We start from the raw sequence: 20,485 nt of genomic DNA, 5'->3' as shown, positions 1-20,485 counted from the left end.
CTCCGCTTTGTCTGGTCTCCCGTGCTTTATTTTAGACAAGGCTTTGTTAGTATACAGATTAGGGGTTCCTTTATATATTCCTTTAACACAAGCTTACTACTCAAAATGTAGTTTTCTAGACAAATGTAGCATATGTTGCCTCATAGGGCTGGGCAATCTGACAATGTATAGTGTCAAAACAATATCAAAGTGTTTAGCGTATATATTTTTCCATATTGTTTCTATCGCGATGTTGAAAACCCAGTGACCAAACTGCGTTACGGGAATATTTACGTCCATACACTGGATATGAGATAACATTACCTGTATCTGGATAGAATATTTTGGCCATATCTCCCAGGCCTATTTGGTCAAATAAATAGATATCCGAATTTGAGCCGCAAAGATTAATCGATAAATCAATTAGTTGTCAACGATTAGTTCATCGCCAACTGTTTTTTAAAATCAATACAAATTAGTTTCAGTCATCTTTTGAGGAGAAAAAAAGCTTGTTAAATGTGAATATCTTCTAGTTTCTTCACTCCTCTGTGACAGTTAACTGAATATCTTTTGAATTGTGGACAAAACAAGACATTTGAGGACGTCCTCTTGGGCTTTTGGGAAACACTGATCCCCATTTTTCCCCATTTTCTGACATTTTATAAACCAAACAACTCATCCATTCATTGAGAAAATAATTGTTGGTTCCATCCCTGATCAGAATACACTGTAAACCAGAAACATGTTGAATTCAATCAAATAAAATATAATGAATTCAATCAAATAAAGCTGAAAAAGAAGATATTATTTCGGTAGGTCGGGCAGGAATGTTGTCATCAGCAGCTACGCGCTTTCAGTATTTGTGACGTGATGTTTCTGTGTCCCGTCCGCAGTACGAGGAGGTCGCAGACAAAGATGACCTGATGGGAGTAGAAGACACAGCCAAGAAAAATATCCTTTTAAACGTCCTAACGCTGATTTACGGAGTAATGTGCCACAAAAACGGGGGGGAGAAGAAGACTGCTAGCTAGTAAACGGTGATTGATATTTATATACCTGTGGTGGACATTGTTATGGGACAAACTCAAGAGACCTTGATGACTTACACGGAAGCGTTTCACGAAATCTTGATCGAGGAGAATCGAGCAAACTACAGTTTAACCACGATGTGTTATCGTGTCGTGCCGTCCAAACTCTGAAGTTCCCGTCTTCCTGAAGGTGTGTTTAGTTTAGCTGGACCTTTAGATAAACAAAGAGATTGCAGAGATGCACCAAATCCAGGTTTTTGGCATAATTGTTAAAACAAAATGACTAAACCTTAGTATTGGAGACTGGCCGAATATTCTCGTATGTTATCTAATCTTATTTTTAACTCTTATTAAGTGCTTTTAACTCAAAGCGCTTTAACAGGAACCATTCACACACTGTGGCCGAGGCTGCCGTACAAAGTGCCACCTGTTTATCGTCAGCTAAACACTCACACACATTTACACTCCGATGCACAGCAACTCAGGGTTCACTGACTTGCTCAAGGACACTTCGGCACGGGACTGCAGGGCCAGGGATCGAACCACCAACCTTTTTCCCCGTTGTCTTATTTTAGCACAACCGAACACGTGGCACTGAAACAACAGTGGCTGCTTTCCAAGAATAATGACAAGAAGAACTGGCAGATAATAGAGGAAAGGTTTGAAATGATGTGAAAAGACACGCCTCACGAGCAATTCAGTAGCTGTGTGTGTAGGTGTTTGTAATCGACATGCTGAGCTTATTACCCAGGCGTACCTCGCATACCGACCTCAAGAACACCCGGATCTGATATCTGCTCAGTAATTAGTCCTTTTTTGGCGCCGACACAAACTGTGAAACTGTCAACGGCGGTTTTCATACAACACGTGCAGCTCCTCCACGTTTCTTCTCCAAACTGCCTCTGAAGAGCAGGAACTCCATGTGAATGTAAATCACTGAGGCAAACTGCAAGGCATTATTAGCCCAGTGGTTCCCAAATGTTTCCATAAACTGACACAAATTAGACCACTGACCCCCATTTGATGAGATTTTGTCCCAGGGGAACCCCCTCAAGGACCCCAGAATCTCACTTTAGGACAGGAGTCTTCAATATGTTTTAAGCCAAGGTCCCCTTGGAGCAGGGACCCCCTACTTACATATATTGTATAAAATGAAGTTGCATATTAAACTGGGCCTACAATAACGTGTAGGGCGGCCTAAAGCCTTTACACATACTATTTTTGCATAGAATACTAAGCTATTCAAATAGCCTACTAATTGTTGGCATGATTTCATAAATCATGTTTTAATGTTAAACATACATGTGGCACAGTGAATCCTCAGGATGAACTGTATCTGTGGATCTGAGTGACTACCTTACCTATAGGCCAGTAAGCAGAGGGGATTTATATTTGCTAGGGGGTCCCGGAAGCCCCTTTTGACGATCCCTGCTTTAGGAACCCCTGCATTAGGCCGGGTTCTCCTAAGGATATTTACCTAACCCTGACAGGCCATAATCATTGAATCCAGTTAATATATACGTTGATCTGGTTATGATTGTCAGCGATGATAGGTTGGACCTGCTTCGTGTGCAGCAGAGATTTGGAGACCGATAACAAGCAAACAAAAGCACACAGACAGGATGAGTTATAGGCTGCGTTCAGATTTCTTTTCCATTACAGTGTGAACAGCCCAAGTCACAAGGCATCCGATCTTTTCTAGTTCTGATTTGGGCCACTTTCATATGTGGTCCAAATCCATTAGGTCAGATTCTTCTTCTTTTTTTTTATAAATGCGAGCTCAGTCTAGACCGTCAGATCATGCCCAGTTGAGTCTGATGCGGGCCACATTTAAAAAAATAACGTCAGTCCAAAAAAAAATCGGATCTGGCAATAAATCAGAGTTGAGCATTACGGCCTGCAGTCTGAACGTAGCCATAGTGGGACTAACGTAACATTTGAATGCAGTCACAAGGCCGTAATTTTATTTTAATAGTTTCCTTGACACAGGCGAAGTGTTAGAACACGTGGCACTGAAACAACAGTGGTTACATTCCAAGAATAATGACAAGAAGAACTGGCAGATAATAGAGGAAGGAGGTTTGAAATTAGGCCTACACAGTGGCTGTGTTTGCACGTGTTTGTAATGTTTATGCTGACCTAGGTACCCAGGCGTGCCTCACATACTGACCTCAAGAATACCCGGATCTAATATCTGCTCAGCAATTAGTCCTGAGGGAGTCTGGTTTGGCGCCAACACAAACTGAAACTGTGTCAACTGGTTTTTCGTACAACACGTGCGGCTCCTTGACTTCCCGCTGCAGGTTTCTTCTCCAAACCGTCCCTGAAGAGCAGGAACACCATCTTCACTCTGGGCCAGAGGGGGAGCATCCTGAGTCCCGCGGAGCTGGAGGGGCCCATCCTGGTCCCACATACCGCTCAGAGAGGAGACAGCAGGGTGAGACGCCACAACACGCCCCACCCCCAACACATTTTCACCCCGTTCTGCTGAGTAGGAGTTAGAATTAGGGTCCCTTTTTTTAAGTCCTCACCGTTAGCTGGATAACTGCTTATTCTGTTCTTTTCAATAATTATCCATCACAAATTACAACAATTAGTTTACAAATTGGATTGCAGGGATGAGTCGTAGAGATGGTCTGATTTATTTTTGACTTTTTCAAAGGAACTGGCAGATAATCGAGGAAAGGTTTGAAATTATGCAAAAAGACACGCCTCAGGTACATGCTCACCTAATTACCCAGGCGTGTCTCACATACCAAACAAAACCAATCAATTAGTCAGTCAACATTTATTTATATAGCACTTGACCGCAACCAGCAGGTATCCAAAGTGCTTCACATCAGAAACGAGGATAAAACAACATATCGTACATCCCAAGGAATGAAACGTAGAAAGCAGTAAAACCAGAAAAGGTGGCCTAGAAACAGGAGGAGGAGAGGGGAAATTGTCACACCACTACTACGTATTAAAAGCCATTCAAATACATTCACAAATAGGTTTTGAGTTTGGACCTTAAAAGAGCTACATCCGTAATATTGCAAAATATCAGGCGGTATCTTGTTCCGGAGTCTCGGGGCAGCAACTGCAAAAGCCTGATCACCCCACCGTTTATACCTTGATATACCTACCAAACATAAGAACCCCAAGATCTAATATCTGCTCAGTAATTAGTCCTGAGGGAGTTTCCATTTCAATACCTGAGCTTGTGTATTGGCCGATATCGAGTACCAATCCGATTCCAGTGTGTTCAATATATATTATATCTATATTATTAAACATTTTTTATTAATATTTTTTGGTATACTACTATCCCTGTGGACCTGGCTTGGGTTAAACCCTTTGTAAAACATTGACAACTGCATACCATGAATGCATTTCATAGAACTTTCTTTTATCATCTAGTTTGACAGTCTGACTGAAAAAGAACAAAAAACTACGTACTTTAGTTTTTTTCCAGTTAAATTACATGGTATAGGATCAGTGCATAGACCGCACCGTACTTACCGATATGTATAGCATTTATTGTGTCGAGATGCATCTCAAAGTGCATCTCAAAACAGGAGGGAAGCTAATTTTCATGTTCATGCCACTCAGGAACAAAACTGTTTGTACGGCTGGCAAACACACAATAAATGACAAATAAATGTTCAACAACAAATACCCTAAACCTTAAGAACAGTAACCGATAAATAGGAATAATTTTTTTATTAATTAATAGCAGAAAAATATAAAACCCAACCCCAAATCGGAGGTAGTAGGACTATCTAAATTTCCAAATGAAAAAGTTGACTTTCGTTTCTTTAATTTCCGAGATTCAAGAGGAGGCTCAGTTAGAGCCATAAAAACAGAACAGAAACATGACGGTAGAAGAAGTGAAACTAAACTGTTCATCAACACTGACATCTTGTGGCATCTTATACAATATGTTGTTGTTGTTGGAAATTCAGAATGAAAGGTTTTAAAATTAGGGCTGCCCCCTTCTTAGTCTATTATTCCTCTAATCGCTCGTTTTGGTCTTTGATCGACTGAGACTTCTTTACTTGATCAGTCATTTTTGTAATATTTTTTTTTTTTTTTTTTTTACTGATCTGTCGATTTAATCAAGTAATCAATTAGTCGACAAAATCATAGGAGTGTTATGTAAGTCAACTAAGAATTGATTTAGTCGAGGACAGTCTTACTACTCAGTAGGGGTGTAAGGAAAAAATCGATACACTTGAATATCGCAATATTTTATTTTGCAATACTGTATTGATTTTCAAAAAGGCAATATTTTTTAATTTTTTTTTTTCATTCAAAAATATTCATGTAAGACAGTGGGTCATGTTTAGTGTCCCTGCCTAACGTTACCTAACGGTGCCTAACAATGCCTAGCAGTGTCTGACTTTTTGCTAGAAGCTAACAATGTAGCTATCTATGGCTGTACTTTGGCCTACTTTAGCATGTACAAATTAGCTCACTAAGAACCTGTGAAACACAATCCCAAACTGGCAGTTGGATTTTCTGTGTACTGAATTGTTTACCTTAAGTAACTTCTTTGACTTTAATGCACATCATGTCTTTTTTTAAATATTAGTTTTTCTAAAATTATACTTAAAAAAAAAATCCCAATATATCGCCTTACGCACAGTATCGAAATATATTGCAATATATTGAATCGCGACCCGTGCATCGTGATATGTTTCGTATCGCCAGATTCTTGCCAATACACAGCCTTACTACTCAGTGAGTGACATTAGGTGAATTTCAGTGTAAACTGACAATAAAGTTGTATCGTATCATTACAAAAGATCATGTAAATAAACGGTATATGGAATGCTGATCTTTCTCCTCCAGTATCCCTACGAGACGCTGTTCCGCAGCCAGCACTACGCTCTGCTGGACAACGGCTGCAGGGAGTACCTCTTCCTCTCCGACTTCTTCATGGTGACGGGGAACTCCGCCCTCGACCTCTTCAACAGCATCATGGGGAAGACTCTCAGCATGTTCCTGGTACCGACAACGCACCTTTTTGGTCTTGTTCGAGCCTCAAGTTCAGGACATTTGAAATGTTTTTTAATTGCCACATGGAGACAACAGTGGCGCCATTGTTGTATAACTCGGTCCTGTTCTCCGTGTCTGCTCCGTCTCTGCAGAAGAGTATGTCCACGTACGTGTCCGACTGCTACGACAGTATCGCCGTCTTCCTCTGCATCCACATCATCCTCCGGTTCCGAGCCATCACAGCCAAGAGGACCATCCCCGCTCTTGACAAGTCAGTGTCCCATTAGTGGCTAAAAGAGTGTGCTTGAAATTCAGTTATTGTTTGTCTGTCTTAGGGCCTCAAAGGTATTGTATAACTCAGTCTGGACGTTCCAGCCAGCAGCAGTAAGATGTATCTTTTTAACCTTTTAAAGCTACAGTACGTAGATTCTGTCGCCCCCATAAGGAATTCTAAGTAATGACAACAACAACACCGTCGGCGCATCCACGTGATACAAGCCTTCCGTGGCCGCGCACCTTTTGAAAGTACACGTTCCATTGTCGACCGTTGTGGCAGTTCGCTGAGGCCTCGCGTCGCTCGCTGTGGCCGAGCCAACCCCTTTTTATTGCCTTCCCCTCAGCAAACCCCCGGCCCTTCTAGTGCCCTCTTTTGCCGTACGGACGAACGCCAGTTGCCCGTCAGTGGGGCAGATTTTTTGACCTATACTAAAAAGGAGTTGCTTTTGACGCTTTCCCTGATTTAATTAGTTTATAGAGACACACACGCCCTCCGTCTAAGGAGAGACCCTCGCCCGGATCAGGGAACCCGAATGCGAGACAAGAGGTTAGATACACACTACACCAGGGGCTCTTCTCCCCCTGTATATGACAAGCACTGGCCAAGGGGATCTTTTAAAACCAATGATTTTTCTTTAGTACTTAGGGTCAGTAGCCGTCTCTCCCAGGGTCACCGGAGGTCCCTTCCTTCTCAAGGACGCCCGCCTTGCCCTCCTTGGTCGCCGGACTGAGAGAGGGGGGTGCTCCGAGGCTCTGCGCAGGCCGCGCGGATAGGGGAATGCACTCCCACTGGGAGATAACAGGAGGTCTGCGTGTCCAAGTCGATCCCCGCCGGGACGCAACTCTCCACGGGCGGTTAAAGAGGAGTCACTAACCCCCGTAATGGGGGAAACCCTCCCCACTTGACAGTGGGTAAAACGATCCCAGAGAGAAAACAATAAAGAACTGGCGAAAAAAGTTGGGTCCCCTAGTCCAAAGTCGGACTCAGGTGGTTTTTATTATTTTGTGACAAAAGCAGAAATTAAAAGCAAGTGGTCCTCTACAAAATAGAAATAAAACTAAAAATGAAGATAAAGCCTCCACTCTAACGGAGGTATTTAAAGCTGCTTCGGTTTTCCTCCTATCTCTCCCACTCTCATATGAATGCAGGTAATCTTCTCTCCGGTGTTTAAGGGGGCAAATAAATCTTCTCCAGTGCAGCAAAAAATGGCGTCCGGGCAAACTAAGAGAGAAGAGCGCTTCTTAGCAAAAACACTCTCTATACATAAACATTTTACTCCTCCCAAAGTTATCAAAAGGGACGTACTATATGTACTTCCTTGTCCTTGTAAGGTAATGTAGAAAGCACTTCACAAACAACATACAGTAATGAACTTAATGAACTCTACAGCTCGTGTGCTGTGTATGGCCACACATGTGCCTTCAAGACGCACACGCACACAGCTCCTGCCTGTGCTCTTCTTATCTGTCTAGGTGCTTTCCTACACTCTTCACATTTTCTCAATGAGAGCTCTTTCTGTCATAAAATGCAAAAACAGATCAGTATGTAAGCAAAAGACAGATTAATATATGAGCAAAAACAGATATATAAGCAAGATATATGTTATTTTTTGGGGGTTTCAACACACACACTCTTAGCAATGATATAGTTTGCTTTTCAAAACACATCTATTCAAGTTATTATACTGTTATTCTGTTAATACTAACAACGTTATATATGTTGTAAAGCAAGGAATGACATGGATTCTGCCAGTTCTTTGTTTTGGGGTTTTCATCTGGCCTCGCGGACAACACCATCAAAAACAAATTCCTTCCCGTGGCTATTTTCCAGCGCAACCGGGGCTCCGTGCAGCGTTTAGAGACCCCCAAGACGAGTGGGATTGGTTTAAAGAAACTTTTTTCTCCCATCCCGGAATGCTGTGTGGACTCACCAGACCCTCCTCCACCGTGCTGTGGAGGAAGGACTGGCAAAGCGAGACTTCTTCTAGGCCTAACCGTATTGGAGAAAGGGAGTGAAAACGTGTTTAGAAAGAGGCGCATACTAAATCATCTCAAAAGATGAATTAAATCGCTCCTAAATCACAATCCTACCTTGAGCGCTGCTTACAGTTTTAAACCTGTGTGTCTGTGTGTCTGTGTCTGTGTCTGTGTCAGGTACTGGGAGGCCGTGTTGGAGCTGCTGTGGCCGAGGTTCGAACTGATTCTGGAGATGAACATCCACAGCATCAGAAACACAGACCCTCAGAAACTAGGAGTACTGGACACCAGACCACACTATGTAGGTCTACACACACACACACACACCCTGCATGTGTTTGATCACACATGTATCACCACATACATCAGTGTTAAAGGGTTGAAGGAAACTGAGACACTCAAGAGGTAAAGTTTAGAACTAATGATTACGCCAGGAATATATTGAATATTTGATGATTTAAAAATCATATATATATATGATTTTTAAATCATCAAATATGACTTTTAAATCATCAAATATTCAATATATTCCTGGCGTAATCATCAACTTAAAGTCCTTACTACAACAACAACAAAATCAAAGAGTCTTGCCAACAGTAACATTGTAGAGTGCCCTCTGGTGGACAAACTATGCAACGCCAACACTCAGAACATGGTTTTGTCTGTTTTTTAATTTAATTTTTTGATATTCAATTATCAGAATCATTTTTCATTTGTCATTATAAATGATTCTGATGAATGAATATTTAAAAAAAATATATATCGGCCATTATATATGCCGATACCGATAGTTTGGAAAAGGCCTAATATCGGGCGATAAGTATTTCCATCCATCCATCCATCTTCGTCCGCTTATCCGGTGTCGGGTCGCGGGGGGAGCAGCTCCAGCAGGGGACCCCAAACTTCCCTTTCCCGAGCAACATTAACCAGCTCCGACTGGGGATCCCGAGGCGTTCCCAGGCCAGGTTGGAGATATAATCCCTCCACCTAGTCCTGGGTCTTCCCGAGGCCTCCTCCCAGCTGGGCGTGCCTGGAACACCTCCCTAGGGAGGCGCCCAGGGGCATCCTTACCAGATGCCCGAACCACCTCAACTGGCTCCTTTCGACGCAAAGGAGCAGCGGCTCTACTCCGAGCTCCTCACGGATGACTGAGCTTCTCACCCTATCTCTAAGGGAGACGCCAGCCACCCTCCTGAGGAAACCCATTTCGCCGCTTGTACCCTGGATCTCGTTCTTTCGGTCATGACCCAGCCTTCATGACCATAGGTGAGGGTAGGAACGAAAACTGACCGGTAGATCGAGAGCTTTGCCTTCTGGCTCAGCTCTCTTTTAAACACAACGGTGCGATAGATTGAATGCAATACCGCACCCGCTGCGCCGATTCTCCGACCAATCTCCCCGCTCCATTGTCCCTCACTCGCGAACAAAACCCCAAGGTACTTGAACTCCTTCACTTGGGGTAAGGACTCATTCCCTACCTGGAGAAGGCATTCCATCGGTTTCCTGCTGAGAACCATGGCCTCCGATTTAGAGGTGCTGATCCTCATCCCAACCGCTTCACACTCGGTTGCGAACCGATCCAGTGAGTGCTGAAGGTCGCAGGCCGATGATGCCATCAGGACCACATCATCTGCAAAGAGCAGCGATGAGATCCCCAGCCCACCAAACTGCAACCCCTCCCCACCCCGACTACGCCTCGATATCCTGTCCATAAATATTACAAACAGGATTGGTGACAAAAGCGCAGCCCTGGCGGAGGCCAACCCTCACCTGAAACGAGTCCGACTTACTACCGAGAACCGGACACAGCTCTCACTTTGGTCATACAGAGATTGGATGGCCCTGAGTAGAGACCCCTCACCCCATACTCCCGCAGCACCTCCCACAGTATCTCCCGGGGACCCGGTCATACGCCTTCTCCAAATCCACAAAACACATGTAGACCGGTTGGGCATACTCCCAGGCTCCCTCCAGGATCCTTGCGAGTGAAGAGCTGGTCCGTTGTTCCACGACCAGGACGGAATCCGCATTGTTCCTCCTCAACCCGAGGTTCGACTATCGGCCCGAACCCTCCTTTCCAGCACCTTGGAGTAGACTTTACCAGGGAGGCTGAGAAGTGTGATACCCCTATAATTGGCACACACCCTCTGGTCCCCCTTTTTAAAAGAGGAACCACCACCCCAGTCTGCCACTCCTTTGGCACCGTCCCAGACTTCCACGCAATGTTGAAGAGGCGTGTCAACCAGGACAACCCCTCCACACCCAGAGCCTTGAGCATTTCTGGACGGATCTCATCAATCCCGGGGCTTTGCCACTGTGTAGTTGTTTGACTACATCAGTGACTTCCGCCTGGGAAATCGGCGACAATCCCCGTTATCCTCCAGCTCTGCCTCTAACATAGAGGGCGTATTAGTCGGATTCAGGAGTTCCTCAAAGTGCTCCCTCCACCGCCCTATTACCTCCTCAGTGGAGGTCAACAGTGTCCCATCCTTACTGTACACAGCTTGGATGGTTCCCCTTCCCCCCCTCCTGAGGTGGCGAACAGTTTTCCAGAAACACTTTGGTGCCGACCGAAAGTCCTTCTCCATGTCTTCTCCAAACTTCTCCCACACCCGCTGCTTTGCCTCTTTCACGGCAGAGGCTGCAGCCCTTCGGCCCTTCGGTACCCTGCAACTGCCTCCGGAGTCCTCCGAGATAACATATCCCGGAAGGACTCCTTCTTCAGTCGGACGGCTTCCTGACCACTGGTGTCCACCACGGTGTTCGTGGGTTACCGCCCCTTGAGGCACCTAAGATCCTAAGACCACAGCTCCTCGCCGCAGCTTCAGCAATGGAAACTTTGAACATTGTCCACTCGGGTTCAATGCCCCCAGCCTCCACAGGGATGCACGAAAAGCTCCGCCCGGAGGTGTGAGTTGAAAGTCTGTCGGACAGGGGCCTCCTCCAGACGTTCCCAATTTACCCGCACTACACGTTTGGGCTTACCAGGTCTGTCCAGAGTCTTCCCCCCCCCCTGACCCAACTCACCACCAGATGGTGATCGGTTGACAGCTCTGCCCCTCTCTTCACCCGAGTGTCCAAAACATACGGCCTCAGATCAGATGAAACGATTATGAAATCGATCATTGACCTTGGCCTAGGGTGCTCTGGTACCAGGTACACTTATGAGCATCCCTATGTTCGAACATGGTGTTCGTTATAGACAATCCATGACTAGCACAGAAGTCCAACAACAAACAACCACTCTGGTTTAGATCAGGGAGGCCGTTCCTCCCAATCACGCCTCTCAGGTGTCTCCATCATTGCCCACGTGTGCGTTGAAGTCCCCCAGCAGAACAATGGAGTCCCCCACTGGAGCCCCATGCAGGACTCCAGTCAAGGTCTCCAAGAAGGCCGAATACTCCGAACTCCTGTTTGGTGCATATGCACAAACAACAGTCAGAGTTTTCCCCCCACAACCCGCAGGCGTGGGGAGGCGACCCTCTCGTCCACCGGGTAAACTCCAACACAGCGGCGCTCAGCCGGGGCTTGTGAGTATCCCCACACCCGCCCGGCGCCTCACACCCTGGGCAACTCCGGAGAAGAAAAGAGTCCAACCCCTATCCAGGAGTATGGTTCCAGAACCGAGACTGTGCGTGAGGTAAGCCCCACCAGATCTAACCGGTAGCGCTCCACCTCCCGCACCAGTTCCGGCTCCTTCCCCCACAGAGAGGTGACGTTCCACGTCCCCAGAGCCAGCGTCTGCCGCCCGGGTCTGGTCCGTCGAGGCCCCTGACCTTCACTGCCACCCATGTGGCATCGCACCCGACCCCAACGGTTCCTCCCACAGGTGGTGGGCCCATGGGCTGGAGAGATGGGAGCCACGTAGCTTGTTCGGGCTGTGCCCGGCGGGCTCCGTGGCAAACCCGCCACCAGGCGCTCGCCCGACGAGCCCGCCCGTCTGGGCCTGGCTCCAGACGGGGGCCCCGGGCTTCCTCCGGGCAGGGTCACTCCATCTCTACCTTGCTTCTTCATTGGGGTTTTTGAAGCGATAAGTATTTGTGCTCAGTAAATGTGCGCCTGCTCTGCCCACTGACCCAACCCGGCCATGAATTTGATGTTTTAAGAAGGAGTGGAAACCCTGAATATTACGCTTTACTATAAGGAAGCCACAATTGGGTTCATAATCAAAGTTTTTACTTTTACTTCTAAAAAAATTAAGTACATTTTATATCAGAAAATTACTTTTCATACTTGAGCACAGCAAATATCCTATACTTTTAAGACTTTTACTCCCGTGATATCCTAAAAGGGGACTCTTAACTTCTACTAAAGTCATTTTCTGGTAAGATACTTGTACTTTTACTCACGTATTGCTTTCAAGTACCTTATACAATAGACTGGTGCAGGCTGCATTGGGTTTTACGCCAGTGAGTTTGAGTGAGTTTTTTTGATTTCAGATCACTCGTCGCTACGCAGAGTTCTCATCAGCCATCGTCAGCATCAATCAGACGTTTCCCAACGAGAGAACCCACACTCTGCTGGGGCAGCTGCAGGTATCTCTCACACACACACACACACACACACACACACACACACACACACACACACACACAAAAACAAAACACTTTAATATAACTAAGTAAATGGATAACAACAGATTTACTTAACAAATCAAGTAGCTAGAACAGCAATAACGTTTTACAAAGTATGATAATAACAATTAATTATGTATCCAAGACATAATTAAGTACCGTATTTTTCGGACTATAAGTCGCTCCGGAGTATAAGTCGCATCAGTCAAAAAATGCGTCATGAAGAGAAAAAAAACATATATAAGTCGCACCGGACTATAAGTCGCATTTATTTAGATTATAAATACAAGAGTTATTCAAGTACACAATAGCACACAGAACAATACGCTGAATACGGTAGGTGTCCGGTATGTTAACGTAACACATTAACAGTTATTGAACTATACAATAGCACACAGAACAACTAGCTAGCAGGGCGTGGAGCATGGAGGTATTAAAAGGCGTGGAGACGTAGCTGCACCGTGAACGAGCCCCTCACGACTCGTTCCTCCACCTCTGGCCGTCTTTCAGCCCACGATTAGCCGATTAGCTTTCTCTGTTTTCTTCATTGCAGTAAGAGTCACCTTTTCTCCAGTCTCCCTCATAAGTTTCTCCCTCATTTCAAACTCTCTTTCTGCTGCTCGATTACCGTTTTCGGGGCTGCATATTTTACTACCTGCAGTTTGTCTCTTTTCTTTCTCAGTTGTCTTTAGGAGCAGCGTTCTAGTTGTCACAAGCCTAGAGCGCCCTCTCGTGGCTGTAGACAGTAATGTTTTCAGTATGAATTAACATGTAAAAACATGTTAAATTATATATATTTTGATATATAAGTCGCACCTGACTATAAGTCGCAGGACCAGCCAAAGTAGGAAAAAAAAGTGTGACTTATAGTCCGGAAAATACGGTATATCATTTATTAAGTAACAAAGCAGTTAAGGTTCAGCAGAAACCGATCCCCATCAAAAAGCCCAATATACGGCCGAATCCTGGATTTGGTGCATCCCTAGAAAGAAATAATCTGCATGATCAACAGGATAGCTTTCCTGTCAAATAATGTGGGAATTGTGTAGAAATGCACACATTCAGAGTCACTCCAGTGTCCCCTGCGCTCATGTTCCTCTTACTGTTGATAGATAGATAGATAGATAGATAGATAGATAGATAGATAGATAGATAGATAGATATTTATTGATCCCGAAATTACAGTGTTACAGCAGCAAAACATCAGACACACAGCACGCATACAGAATATACATGAAAGAATAGGATATAATATACATGAAATAATAATAGGATAGAATACAAGAACAAATATTTAAAATATATACAAGTTGGGAATAAAAATGTACAACTACTTAACTAGTATTGATAAAGGTGTAGATAAACCTATTGTGCAAGATGCACTTAGTGCAGTTGCGATGTCTATGAGTGATGAGGTGTTAAAAAAAGTTAAAAAAAGTTGTATTTCCTGTGGTAGGAATGATTTCTTGAAGCGGTCCGTGCGACATCGAAGCTGTCGGAGCCCCTTAGAGAAGGTGCTCCTCTGTTGGACCAGTGTGTGTGTGTGTGTGTGTGTGGGGGGGGGGGGAGAGGGTGGTCGGGGCTTATCCACGATAGTTTGTTCAGGGACCTCCTCTCCACCACAGCTTCAAGTTATCTGTGAAAGAAGCAGTGGTAGGTTTACTAGTTGTAAATGTAGATGACCTTTAGCCAAACAGTAAGCATTTTATCATGAAGGGTTTAGCAGGTTAACCGTTTTTCTGGATTTTCACCAGTTTTGAGTTATCTATTTCAAAGCTATACAATTTAAGTACACAGTAAAGCAAAGCATTGACCCATTTTAATGTCAAAATAAAAGCTCTGAGAGATCACCGTGTCCTGAAGTGAAATAATCGGTAGATTTTATTTCATCACTCTCCTCCCCAAACTGAATGGGTCACGTATGGTTTAAAAACATTACTTATTTGTTTTTGCAGGTCGAGGTGGAAAACTTTGTGCTAAAGATGGCGGCGGAGTTCCCCTCCCGACGAGACCAGCTCATCTTCCTCATCAACAACTACGACATGTTGCTCAGCGTCCTCATGGTGAGCTGAGGCGGCCCGCATCTTCACCGCGCCTCCTTCTCGTCCTTACCGTGCGTTCCATTTACCTCGGAAATAGGAAGCCGGAGCTGGGAATGATGTCACACCCTAGTTGGTTTTTTATTGTGGGGTTATTATTGTTAGCAATACCAGTTGATTTTTTTTGTGCGTACAAATATCCGTAACATGTCTTTGTTGGACAGGACTGTGTGTGCGGCTGATTTAGTGAGACACAAGGCAGAAGACAGAAGTGCTGATAAACTGTACGCTACTACAGCTTTCACTACTGTTGATGCAGAAAGCAGCCACGTTGTTTGTTTTTTTTAGTTTTAGTTTTGGAAAGATTATTTTTTGGGGGGCATTTTTAGGCCTTTATTGACAGGACAGCTGAAGACATGAAAGGGGGGAGAGAGAGAGGGGCGAATGACATGCAGCAAAGGGCCACAGGTCGGAGTCGAAACCGGGGCCCGCTGCGTCGAGGAGTAAACCTCTACATAACCATCTACATATGGGCGCCCGCTCTACCAACTGAGCTACCCGGGCCCTCGAGTACAAACGGAACGCACTATTACACGTCAGGAGTTGAAATCTCCTTGTGGTAAAATCCCCGTGTGGTGATTGCTGTTCCCTGTGTGTCCAGGAGAGGGCAGCAGACGACAGTAAAGAGGTGGAAGGTTTCCAACAGCTGCTGCTGGCCAGGACTCAGGTAAACCTCTAATTTGACAAACTGCTTTTTTTCAGGGCATTTGCGGTCCAGGTTTGTGCCGTTTCCGTACCGTACACTGATGTTCCCCGTCAATAATGCAGGAGTAGAAATTGCTCAGTATTTGAGGGGATACCCACAATTTCCTCAGGCGCTCTGAGGTTTTACAGTCTTCTGCCTTGCCTTGAGTGAAACCTTTTTTTTTTTTTTTTTTTTTTTTTTTTTGCCCTAGGGGAATTTACTTTGCACAAAGAACATACCTATACAGTACATAACAGCACATAGTATAACATAAAACCTAAAAAGCATGGAGATCACAAGAACATTCATTAAATAGGCATAGATCGGGAATCCGATAAGAAAGTTCACCATTTTCAGACCATGTTTTTTTTTTTTTTTTTTCTTCAACCTGGACCTTATTTTCCTATGTTTTCAACAACAATCTTTGAAATTGGTCCAGTATTGAACGCTCTAATTGGCAGCCACAGACCAGGCTGAAATGTGCAATGCTGTGCATTGTCAATTTGGTCCACTAAAAGTGCTTCTTTTTTTGCCGCTAAAAGGCTCAGATTAATATTCAAAGTGTCTTACGATATTATGGAAAGGATCCCCAGAGATGTGCCTTTTTAAAACCTCTTTTAAAGGAACACGCCGACTTATTGGGAATTTAGCTTATTCACCGTAACCCCCAGAGTAAGACAAGTCCATACATACCCTTCTCATCTCCGTGCGTGCTGTAACGCTGTCTGACGGCTCCAGTATTAGCTTAGCCTAGCATAGATCCTGCAGGTAACTGGTTCCAACTAGCCTACTGCTCCCAATTGTGACAAAAGTGACAAAATAACACCAACATGTTCCTATTTACATGTTGTGATTTGTAGTCACAGCGTGTACATAAAACAACGTAACATGAGACACAGCCATCTTCTAACCAGGACCGGGAACTATATTCTCAGACAGGCTTGCTGCGAGCATATCACTCCGCCCAAGTACTATATTCTTCGGCCTGAGAATATAGTTCCCGGTTTGTTTACAGTTAGAAGACTGCTGTGTCTCATGTTACGTTGTTTTTTGAACACACTGTAGACTATAAATCACAACATGTTAATAGGAACATGTTGGTGTTATTTTGTCACTTATTCGGAGCAGTAGGATTACTGGAACCATTCACCTGCAGGTTCTGTGCTGGCCTGATGCCGCTGGAGCCGTCAGACAGCATTACAGCACGCACGGAGATGAGAAGGGTATGTATGGACTTGTCTAACTCTGGGGGTTACGGTGAATAAGATAAATTCCCAATAAGTTGGAATGTTCCTTTTAAGACATTTCTGTTTAGCCAGAAACAGCTCGGAAGTCACTAGCACAAAATTCACCAGACTCCATTTAAAAAAGCAATACTTTTAGCGTCTGTAGAGCCAACATATTTTCAAATGTAAGTCGGTAAACTATGTGTTTAATTCAACCAAAACGGCTTTTCATAGTTTTTTGTTTTCTGTCTACTTTGAATTAGAGATGCACCGATTACAACTAGGGCTGCTCCCTCTTAGTCGATTAGTCGACTAATAGGTCATTTTGGTCTTATGCTTATGCTTTTTTTTCATGCTGAATGACTTATTTCCAAGAAACGCAAGAATTAAAGTGGTGTTTTTGCATGACTCCGCGGATAAACTCAGATTTACAGATCTGTCGATTAAATCAACAAATCGATTAGTCGATACAATTGAATGAGTGTTAGTCGCCTAAGAATTTCTTCAGTCGAGCACAGCCCTAATTACAACTTTCTAGGCCGATTCAGATTTTCTTTGAGTTTGGCCAGCAGATACCGATTTTAGCCGATTTCATTTTTTTCTAACCACTTTAAAGCACACGCAAATATTTATTTTCTATCTTTTCTTTAATAGAACATTTTGCACAGAACATAGAACATTTGTTGAACAGATAATGGATCACTATATAAACTATAAAATAGCACTTTATAAATGACTCCTGGTGTGGGATATTCACACACATCTAAAGTGCAACGTTCGAACCATTTCCTTCTTTTCACATCCAATATCCAACTAAAAAAATGTGGTTTTTGGTGTGGTCCCTCCACGCCCTACTTTTTCCTTGCAGGTGTTGCATATTGCAAACTTGTTATCTTCTTCACACACGCTGAAGAATTTCAGCACTTTCTAATTGTAGCGTTGACCGGCATGAAACCGACATACGTCAGACTGACCAGCCGGTCACCGGTCATGGACGAGCACGTGAAAACCGGCCAATTCCGGTCACCACCCGGTCTGTCGGTGCATCTCTACTTTTAATGAAGTGTGTTTTACAGTGCTAAAACTGTTTTTTTTTACTGTTTATTTACATAGTCTGGAGGGTTCTGCAAACATAATTTTGCAGATGTTTTTATGTTTAATAAAAAAAAAAATCTTAATCTTCAACGGAAAGGTCGACCTCCTTAGAAATCCTTTCCATAATTTCGTCAGACACGTAGAAGTGGACATCAGGGAACTTGAAGCTGTCCACCAAGGACGTGTTTATGTTAAGGGGGCTCACTGTATTTTTTTTTTTGGATTCTGGCAGTTTTCACAGTACGTCACGGTCATTTTGTATTTTTTTTTTTTTTTTTTTTTTTGCATGACACATGCTTATTATAGGTATTTGTTTGGCTTTTTCTACCAGCAGCATTAAACAAAATATAAGAAAAAAAATGCCACCCACTGGTGTAATTTTTAACCTCCAGGAGTTTATCGAGGAGATTCTGTCTCCCCCCTTCGGAGGGATGATCGCCTTCGTGAAGGAGGCCGAGGCTCTGATGGAGAAAGGGCAGCTGGACCGACTAAAGAACGATGAAGGTGAGAAGGGTCGGTTTTGTTTTGGTTTGATATTTTCTCTTTCTTTTTAAATGTCCATTTTATACACAATTTTTAAAGGAATACGCCACCATTTGTTGAAATATTTCTTATCATGGTCTACCCTGGTGGGCCAACGCATTTTTTGTCTCAGTGCAAGTAATTAGGTTGTTTTTTTTGTCTTTTGTTGGCTCGCTTTTACTCACAACATGCTAACCAGCAACATAGGATTCCATTCACTATGCTAAGCTAACTAGCGGCGGTGCTGCCAGTGTTGCACCGGACTAAAACGATGCATGCACAAACAATGCATTGGCCCACCTATATACAGCTAGGGGAGACCGTGATAATCCCTATTTCAACAAACGGTGGCGTATCCCTTTAAGTTTAATCAAACCTTGTACTTTTAAGAAAGGAGGAGGATATCTGGAACAAGCCGAAGTAATAAAATAAAAATGGCATTAAATGAACATTGTTTATACTGCCACTGATGAAAAACTCAGAGCTGCTTCTGTTGTCAACAGACTCTGTAAATCCCCAGCATCCTGACTGATGACATCACAGCGTGCGCGGCGTTCTTTCGGTTCATGCTTTGGTTTTGTTTTACGGAGTAATGAACAGCTTTCATTCATCAGCATTCAGCCGTCCTCCCACTTTTCTTTTCTCCTCTTGTGACTCTGAGGCTGCAGATATTTCTGCCCTGTCTCAGACTTTTAGCTTCCCACATCCTGTTATATTCTTTGTTTTTTTTGGCACAGTCCTCGCTCTGTTTCCTCTCACACTCGCATCTAACCCGCCCAGTTTTTTTTTTTTATCCCTTGTGTTGTCTTCCCGTCGACCATGCAACATTTAGATTTTTCTCAGCCAGAATTTCAAATGCAAACTTTTTGTCAACGTTTTGGCCTCCTTCCCAATGTTTTTCTCACTTTTCTCAATGTTTTAGTCACTTTATTTCAAAATTTTTGAGCTTTTCTCAGCACTTTTTTAAAAAATATTTCCCAAATTTTTGTCACGTTTTTTCAACGTACTTTCATACATTTTTCTTCAAATGCTATAAAATTGAACAAAACACCCAAATTCAATGAAAGTAGTGAACTGGTCATTTATTTTACTTGTGAAGAGCGTCGTCTGGAACCATCCACGTTATTGACAGTTTGGTTGAAAGAAACTAGAGATGGCCCGATACCATTTTTTGCTTCCCGATTCCGATACCTGAACTTGCGTATCGGCCGATACCGAGTACCGATCCGATACCAGAGTGTCATATATTTCATTATGTTTTAACAGCTGTATACTACTATCCCTGTATGGATGTGATATGATTTCTATCTTTGCTGTCGGTCTGGCTCAGGTTAAACTCTTTGTGAAACATGAACAAACACAAATAATGAATGCCCCAGAACTTTCTTTTATTCTCCAGTTTGACAGTCGGTTATAACGGAAAAAGAACATAAATAAACTACTTTAACGTAGATTTTCTTTAGGGCTTTATTACGTGGTATCGGATCGGTGCATAAACTCCAGTACTTCCCGATACCGATACCAGCGTTTAAGGCAGTATCGGAGTATCGGTATCGGAACATCTCTAAAAGAAACTCACATTTCTGATGTAGAAACTTTTTGGAAATGGGTCAGATGTGACCCGAGGACAACAGGAGGGTTGAATCCGCACACGCTCACAAACTTGTCAAAGTAGAAAGAAACTGTGTGACCCAACAACGCCAGAGACAGGATTCAGATCCCTCGCTGTCTGTGTGTCCCGCAGCTCGTATCACTCAGCTGGTCCGCGGCTTCTCCAGCACCTGGAAGCAGTCGGTGGAGTCCATGAGTCAGGACGTCATGAGGTCCTTCACCAACTTCAAAAACGGAACCAGCATCATACAGGTGAGGCGGCAGACAGGTGAGGCGGCAGACAGGTGAGGCGGCAGACAGGTGAGGCGGCAGACAGGCGAGGCGGCAGACAGGCGAGACGGCAGACAGGCGAGGCGGCAGACAGGTGAGACGGCAGACAGAGGAGACAGATGAGACAGCAGACAGGTGAGACGGCAGACAGAGGAGACAG

General features: G+C 44.0%; 1 protein-coding gene across 2 annotated transcripts in view; it reads left to right on the top strand.

The window, feature by feature from the left end:
* The window catches only part of vps52 (VPS52 subunit of GARP complex), a 33,333-nt gene that overhangs the window by 11,707 nt on the left and 1,141 nt on the right, over positions 1-20,485 (top strand). For both annotated transcript variants that reach the window (XM_028597441.1, XM_028597442.1), the window contains exons 10-19: positions 873-930; positions 3,311-3,444; positions 5,844-5,999; positions 6,143-6,261; positions 8,421-8,544; positions 12,683-12,778; positions 14,773-14,880; positions 15,518-15,583; positions 18,315-18,426; positions 20,189-20,307. In XM_028597441.1, the coding sequence (XP_028453242.1) occupies positions 873-930; positions 3,311-3,444; positions 5,844-5,999; positions 6,143-6,261; positions 8,421-8,544; positions 12,683-12,778; positions 14,773-14,880; positions 15,518-15,583; positions 18,315-18,426; positions 20,189-20,307 (1,092 nt within the window). The remainder of the gene's footprint in view (positions 1-872; positions 931-3,310; positions 3,445-5,843; positions 6,000-6,142; positions 6,262-8,420; positions 8,545-12,682; positions 12,779-14,772; positions 14,881-15,517; positions 15,584-18,314; positions 18,427-20,188; positions 20,308-20,485) is intronic.

The sequence above is a fragment of the Perca flavescens genome, chromosome 14 (genome assembly GCF_004354835.1).
Source record: "Perca flavescens isolate YP-PL-M2 chromosome 14, PFLA_1.0, whole genome shotgun sequence".
NCBI lineage: Eukaryota > Metazoa > Chordata > Actinopteri > Perciformes > Percidae > Perca > Perca flavescens.
This window is presented reverse-complemented; position numbering and strand designations above follow the sequence as displayed.